Genomic DNA, 8310 nt, shown 5'->3' with positions numbered 1-8310 from the left:
GGACTTGACTCGGATGAGTAGTGGACTTGACTCGGACTCGACTCGGATTTTTTTTTATGACTTGGACTTGACTCGGACTTGAACACTGGAGACTCGAACCTGGACTCGGACTTGAGGCATAGTGACTTGACTACAACACTGCTTTATATACACCTCAACTACATAATTCCAATGTTAAAAGGAAAAACTTAAAACCACAATAAGTTCCCTTTAATACCAGGATTTTATTATCAATAACCTAAACTAAAAAAAAATAAAGCAGGATTTGTTAAAAAAAAGTTAAGCAAGTGGCTTATTATCTTTGTTCAGTCTTTCAGCAGAGGAAACCGGCCATAAAAAAAACGTTAATTTGTGCAACTGCTGGTGTTTCACAGCAGGAAGTTAAATGGAAAACACCTTGAAGTTCTTACAGTGTTTCGTTTGCTCTTTACATATGCGCATATGCTCAGCTTTCTCGGTTGAATCCGCGTCTTTATGTCGTGTAAAGCGAGCGGCTGAAGAGCAGAGAAGAGTTTTTTCTTTTTTTTTTTTTTCTTTTTTTTTTCTTCCTGAATTTCTCCTCTGTGCGCGACGCGTACCTGAGAGGCGCATCTGTCCTCCCTCCCGCTGCTGACGTCGGAGCAGTCAGAGGTTCGTCCTCGCAGGCTGCAAGTCAGACCGCTGGAGAAATCTGGGAGAGGAGGAGTTGTCAAAGTTGGACTTACTCAGAGAAGGAGAACTCTTCCGATCGGCCGAGCCCGGCTCCGGTTTAATTTAAGGTGTGTGTTTGTTGTTTTTTTTATCCTCCAGTCGGAATATCGCGTCCTGTTGACATGGAATGACGCCGCGCTCTCCACACAGGAGCTTCGAAAGCACGATGGCAGCAGCCGCGTCCCTGCAGTGGATCAGCCTCACCTCCCTGCTCTGGCTGGGCTCCTGCGTTCTGGCGGAAAAGAAAGGTATGCTTGGAAAATGGGTTGTGAAAGGCAAACGCCAGCAGGGCTTTCGCTTTCCCCCGTCGCCTGTTCTTTTTTTTCTCCCCTCTTAAATTTGAGAGAAAAGAAGCAGAGGCTGGTGAGAGAGCAGCGCAGAAACTCGATCCTGCATGGGAAGAAAAGTTTCTCACAGACCCGCTGTTCCCTCTGTGACCCAGTTAAAGCCCCCAGAAAAGGCTCGACTGAGGTTTAAGTGAAAGCGCAGCACAGTGACTGTGAGTCCAGCTGACAGTGTGGGATAATTAGCAGAGGTTGTAATTAATAGGTTAATTGGATAATTGAGAAAGTAAACATCGGCGTCCGGATCTTAATGTGAAGTTTTGCGCTGTGATGATGATGATGGTGGAGGATGTTGGTTGAGCAATATGTTGGATTTTTCCACTCCCGCTTTAAATCGTATTGTGTTTTTTTTTAAACCATGTTGCTAAAGAAAAAGTTGCGTATCCGCACATTTATTAGCACAAAAAACAATAACAATAATAGCAAAAGCTTAATTGGCCAAGAGTTAAAAAAAAAAGTTGATTGGACTAATGCTTTCTTCAGTCATTCATCCAGTTTTGCACAAATGTAAAAAAACAACAACAACAATCATATAAAAACAAATCTCTTAAGAGTGAAGTTGCGTTTTGCTCCAGTAAGAAAACACTTCTGACAGCGTTTAGCAATAGTTAGCAATAGTTCTTAAAATTATGATTATTTCAAATTGCATCTAGCTCATTAGTTGTTAAATATAATCTTTGTTAATATGCTATTTTTTAAAACATACTTAGTTTCAAATTCTACTCAAGAAATGAATGTAAAGGTGTGTCACATTATTGGCTTTTCACTGTAAAAGCAATTTACCAGAGTAGAAATTTATCCCAGAAAGATACTCTGGAGAAGGTAGAGCATCAATATTTACCAAGAACAATTGTTGGTGTTATGTAAAGTGGAAACGAGTAATTGGATTAATAGTAATTAATAGATTATAAAAATAATCAACTAATTTAGTAATGAAATAATTAACTACGGTATACAGACTCTAAAATATGCTATTTGCTGAAAGAACAACATGCTCTGTGCAGTAATTAAGCCATAATTCTACAAAAAATATACATTTAGCATTTACAACTGTTTTAACCTTTTTTTTGTCTGTAAATGTGATCTATCCAGAACTCCTCAAGTGTAACAGTTTAAGTTTTACCGGGTTCCAAAAAAATTATTAAGTCATATCAGAGAGACGGAGAAGGTCAGAAGGAGATGCCTTCTGTTTTTGTAGATCCAGAGAAAACATTTGACAAAGTGCTGAGAGACGAGCTGAGGCATTGCATCAGGAAGTCTGGAGGAGCGGAAAAGTACGTTAGAGTAGTGCAGGACATGGAGGAGAGCTGTGAGACAGTGGTGAGGTGTGCTGTGGGTGTAAAAAAAAAAAAAAAAAAAAAAGGAGTTCAATGTGGAAGTGGGAATGCGACACGCATTGAATCTGAGCCCTATCTTGTTTTCTGCGGTGATGGAGAAGTTGACAGGTAGACATTACACAGAAATCTCCACGGTCCATGATGTCTGCAGATGAGTTTGTGATCTGTAGTGAGAGAGGGAGAACAGGTGGAGGTTAATCTAGAGAAATGTAGGTTTGCCCTGGAAAGTAGAGGAATGAAGGTAAGCCGATAGAGACAGAAGGTGGAGGATCTTAAGTACTTGGGATAAAATATTCCGGAGCAACTGTGAGTGTGAAAAAGAGGTGAAGAAACGTGTCCGAGCAGGTTGGAACGGGTTTAGAAAAGCGTCCGGTGTGTTGTTGATTAAGAGTATCTGCCAGAATCAAATTAAAAGTGTACCAGACAGTGGTGAGACAAGCCATGTTATATGGTTTAGAGCCTGTGGCTGTGAGGAAGAGACAGGAGACAGAGCTGAAGTTAGCAGAGATGAAGATGTTGAGGTTCTCTTTGGGAGTGACGAGGATGGATAGGATCAGGAATGAGTTCATCAGAGTGACAGATTATGTTAGATGTTTTGGAGATGAAGCCAGAGAGGCCAGACTGAGATGGTTTGGACATGTACCGAGGAGAGATAGTGTGTATATTATTATATTGGTGGAAGGATGCTGAGTTTGGAACTGCCAAGCAGAAGGCCTAGAGGAAGAGCAAAGAGGAAATCCATAAAGGAAGGGAAAGAGGACATGGAGGTGGTTGGTGTGAGAGTGGAAGGTGCAGAAGATGGGGTTGGATGGAGACGGGTGACTAACTGTGGCGATCCCTGAAAGAAAAAAGCTGAAAGAACAGGAAGATAATTAAACTGTACGGGATTCAAATAATCTGCAAGCTCATAATTTCAGTTAACTTGAACTTTGATAGAGTTTAAAAACAATGTCGGTGGAACAGATTTTTAGGACATGAGGTGTTATTAATGCTGCCGCTGCTGCAGTTCATGCTTTATTGGGAAACATCTCTCAGACTTTATTTTCTAATTCTCTTTGAATGTCACAAACCCTTTCACTTTGAGGTGATTATAAGACAGTTCCACAGTAAAAAAAAAAAAGGCTCTGAAATGATTACAAGTTATTGTTAGAAAACTGTTTTTTAATCCCAACAAAGCACTATGTTCCTCATCCCTTCCCTCCAGTTGCTTTTAATTGCCTTGTATTTTTAGGAGCACATAAGATATAGAACACCCATGTCTGCAAAATCCTTTTAAAATTTTGCAGGTAGTTTTCCATTGACTTCACTGTAACTCTATGTAACTTATAAAGTGTATTTACTGCAACAGAATGCTCCGCTATACTTTTATTGCTGAAAATCATGGTTTTTATTTTTCTGACTGAAGCCTCCCACTAGTTACCAGTTCAGTGTCTGGCCATGTTCTGGACTCCACAGAGAAAACTTGTCAAAAAGTGGCTGTGTTAAATTAAACTTCCAGGAAAATGAGTACCTGGACAATAGCGTACTGGGTCTCAGAGTCGAAATGTGCCTCAAGTAAAGATGTTGGTTCAGTTAAACTTTGACTGTTCTCATTCTTGTGGTTCAGACAACAGTAGGGCTGATGTGTGTATCCTTGTTGTGTTGGTGCAAGAATAGCAGATTAGCTAATTTTGTAACTTCGCTAATGCTAAAGTCAGACCTGATAGCAAGTTGAAGTTCCTAACCGACACAGTTGTTGCCAATGCGCAGCACCTCTTAAATTTTGGAGTTAATTATAAGGTTTATATGTCACCTTGCTAAAATACAGTTTACAAAGGTTAGTATAGCTTTAACTGGTTTAGCAGAATTGCTAATGCAAATGTGCAGCTTTCTTGCAAGTTCAGTTTCCTAAAGCAGCACAGTGTAAGTTTTGACCCAAGTATTAGCTTAAGTTGAGATGCATTAAATGATGTTCAGGTCAATAAGCAGCACTTGGCACATGTTGATGCTCTGCGCGGGCTGCTCTTCTCAAAAACTCGTCTATGTAACTTGAGAAGATCGGATCCGTCGCTGAATGGGTCATGTGACCTAGAGCTGTGTTCTAGGTCACATGACCCATTCTACGGCAGACTGCTGTAACAACGAGACAAAACAGATATGACACTTACTTGATCATATATATTTTTGCTTCTCTGATTTAGGCTTTAATCTAAAGGGGCGACTGTGGCCTTGTTTTTACACGTAACTCGATTAAATCTCAGTCTGCTGGTCCAAAGTGATCCACTACCAGATCCCACACGGAGGGAGACTGTTTCAATGTCGCAACAGTGCAGTGTAGCCAGTGGCTTTCAGGGGCACCGAATCTGGAGGTTACAGGTCTAGCGCCTCTAGTGGCTAAAAGTTATATGGTGCTGCTTTAAACTGCAGTAAACTGCAAATATTAGTGGTTGTTAGTTACAGTTTATATGCATCCTTGTGAGAACAGTTAAAAACATGTCGTTCAGTAACTTTTTTGTAACACAATATCTTAGTGTGTGTGTGTGTGTGTGATGTTCCCCGAGGACAAATGAGCATGCAAGCCTGTTGAATGGGAAGTGTAGCCAATCAGGAAGCTAGGTGAGGGAAACACGCAGCAACTCACCCCCAGATCACGTTTAATCTTGAGAGGATTTTCCAAGATTTCCCCTCTGACACCTGAATGTTCCAGTCTGAAATCTGTTTGTGAAAACCACCTATATCTAAGATTTTTTTTTAATCGTTGTGTGGTGTCTCTCAAGTTTTGAAAAATGTTATTTTAAAATCTTGCTGTGAACTTTTTTACTTTTAAAAAAAAAAATATATATATATATATATAAATGGAATTGGCCTGAGTGATTCAGACCTCATGAAGACCAGATGTGAGGGGAAAAAGTGACCGGTAGTATCACTTTACTCCCTAAGGACTGTAACTTCCGAATCTCATGAATCATAGGGGTTCGAACACTCATTGGTTCTCTGCGCTGTTTCAAGAATCAAACATCTTTAGTCATATAGCCATAGTGAAATTATTGGCAAGACACGGTGAGCCAATCCGCGAGTAGATGAGCACATGTTTTAATGCCAGCAGTGCACCTGAGCATCCCCTCATTCCTCCCTGGTCTAACCACCCAAAACCGATGCATTTCCATTCATACACTTAAGAACCATGACCACGACGAAAGTGTTCGCGAGCCAAAAAAAAAGACACTCCTTAAATACTTGTGGGAAACTGAACATATCAGACAGCTTACATTTCACGTGGCAACACGTGTCCCATCGTAAATAACAATTTAGGAATTTCATTAATACCAGATGAGATTAATAATGAGCAGCTGTAATGGTGGACATGCTGTACTGTTTGGTTTATTACTGCTCTGGGACAAGACAGATGTTTCATAGTGGCAAGTTGTGTATTTTTTCTCACAGTGTCCAGCTTGATGTAGACAAGATTTAAACCTACTCCCTGTGGCATGTTGTAAATCCTGATATGGTGAACTAACAGAGAGCGGAAAAAAAATAGCGTGTATAAAAAAAATGGTAGCAGTCAAAAGGTAGCACGGTGCATTAATTGTGTTTGTGCCTTGCAGTAAATGAAATGTTTATCTTTTAATTATCATATTTAACTAGAGATAAGAACTGGAGGCTAATAGCATTTTATATTATGTCGTTTGGCCGAGCAAGTCCCAACTGGTAAATGGGGTAGGACTTAATTTTGAGTTTATTTCTAAATCTTTGTTGTAATTTGCAATTTATAGCACGCAGTCATAGCTGGGTCGAATCAATCTAGCAGGACAATCAAGCATACTTTAACAGAAGAACTCTAATTCAAGATATAACCACACATTTATTTCTTGGAACAGATGCCTGTAAAAGTCAAATCTACTTGTACGTGTTTGCCTTCAGCCTGTGTGTTTAATAAACGTGGCATTTATTTTAGCACATGGCAAGAATACAAGTAGAGGGTGGCTGCAGTGGCCAGCTCTTGTGGCCCCACTTTTGCTGTGTATCATCAGTCACAACAGAAATAATTGTGGCAATACCTTTTTTACAGACAAGCGTATCATAATAGACCACCTTCAATCAATATGACTCGATGGCGTTTATTTGCTTTGCCACAGTTAATTGAAATACGTTTCGTGGGCGTTTTCCATTCAGTAACATTTAAAGACTTTGGAGCAGAGTTAAAAAAAGTGTTACAGAAATGTCGAGCCAATCCCTGGAAGCAACTTGTCTAGACATTTAACGCTCAATGTTAAACACACAATGCTTTCTTTCACATGGGTGGTATTTTTACAGCTCTTTTGTTGCAACTCTGAAGTTCTAATGATAGTTTTCGTGTCAATACAACAATTTAGGCCCCCGATGTGATACTTATAAACCGTCTGACAGATTTAGGATGAGGAAAGGTGCTGGACTAAATCTGTCAGTAGGTGCTGCCATGAAGAATAATCATTTTCTTGTGCCTGCTTGTCAGTGGTCTACAAGCAAGGCTGTAAAAAAAAAATACAAAGATTTGGATGAGGAAATTAGTTTTTTGGTGTGCCGTGATCAGTATACAGGGCTTTGCAAAGATTTTCTTACCAGTTATGCCTTTTCCAAATTTGTTATTTTGCAAAACCCAACATAATGTAGTGTATAGTTGTCAAGTGGAAGGGAAATTTTCCGTGGTTTTGAAATACCTGTTACAAATAAAATCAGAAAAGCGTGACGTGCATTCATCCCCACTGGGTCTATACCTTGTAGAGCCACCTTTCGCTCCCATTGCTCCCAGCTCTTTTTGACATTGACACCTTACAGTTTTTGCTCAATTATCCTAATTTTGTCTGAGCATCTGGAAATATGGCTTTTTAAAACTTGGGACAGACCAAAATGGAAGGTTAGATTGGCCCATTAGGGACATTCTCCTGCTGCTGGAAGGTGATCCTCTGCCACATTTTGCAGCCTCTAACTAGTTTTCTTCCAGGATTGCCCTGCACTTGGCTCCATCCATCTTCCCACTTGTCTGTCCCTGCAAAAGAAAAGCATCCCGATAGCATGATGCTACCATCACCATGCTTCACCATTTTTAGTCTTCCACCCTGCTTAGCATTTTGCATGTAAATCAAAAAGTTCGCTTTTTTCTCCCATCCTACCAGAGCTTCTTCTACCACATGCTTGTTGTGTCCTGTGCATGGCTTGTAAGAAACTGCAAACAAGGCTTCTTGTGTCTTTTTATTTATTTTTTCCAACATTGGCCTTCTTTGTGCCAGAACTTCCAAAGAAGCTAAATTTGGAGGGACAACCTCTGTTGACAGATTCCTGCACCTGAGCTGTGGATCTCTGTGGCTCCTCCAGAGTCACCATAGAGACCTTTGCTATTTCTGTGGTGAATGTTCTCTTTTGTGCAGCCTTTCAGAAAACAGAAATGTTTTAATAGGTCTACCCATCTGAATGATGGGTTGAATATTGCTTTGTGAGATGTTACGTTATTTTTACAGCCAAACCCTCCTCTAAACATCTTTGCAACTTTATCTCTGATATCAAGTTTGTTCCTTTCTTTGCATAAAGACGTTTGTTCTCCAAAGTTATGTCAGAAACCTCTGATGCTGACTACAATTGGTGATTAGTTGACTTCTGGAGGCATTTGCCTGCAGTGGATTTTCTTTAGGGGTATCAGAGTTGAGGAAAGATGTTGAAAACTATGTACCATTTCCTTTCCATTTCACAGTTATTTGTGACTTTGCATTGGCCTATCTTATAGAATCCTTAGAAAATATATAGCATTCTGTGTTTGTAATGTGAAAAGATGTGGAAAACTCTTATAAGACACTGTAATTTGCACCTTTTAAAAGCAGCTGAAGAATCACTGTATGTGATAAATCCTAATCCTGAGTCTACAATTTACCTCATTTTAACTTTATGTGTGACATTCACAGCAAACATTTTATTGGGTGTTTATCTTA

General features: G+C 39.9%; 1 protein-coding gene across 1 annotated transcript in view; it reads left to right on the top strand.

The window, feature by feature from the left end:
* The first annotated feature begins 332 nt into the window (after positions 1-332).
* The window catches only part of egfra (epidermal growth factor receptor a (erythroblastic leukemia viral (v-erb-b) oncogene homolog, avian)), a 69186-nt gene continuing 61208 nt past the window's right edge, over positions 333-8310 (top strand). The window contains exon 1 of the mRNA XM_036138335.1: positions 333-938. Within this exon, the coding sequence (XP_035994228.1) occupies positions 818-938 (121 nt within the window). The 5' untranslated portion in view covers positions 333-817. The remainder of the gene's footprint in view (positions 939-8310) is intronic.

The sequence above is a fragment of the Fundulus heteroclitus genome, chromosome 6, assembly GCF_011125445.2.
Source record: "Fundulus heteroclitus isolate FHET01 chromosome 6, MU-UCD_Fhet_4.1, whole genome shotgun sequence".
Classification (NCBI taxonomy): Eukaryota; Metazoa; Chordata; class Actinopteri; order Cyprinodontiformes; family Fundulidae; genus Fundulus; species Fundulus heteroclitus.
This window is presented reverse-complemented; position numbering and strand designations above follow the sequence as displayed.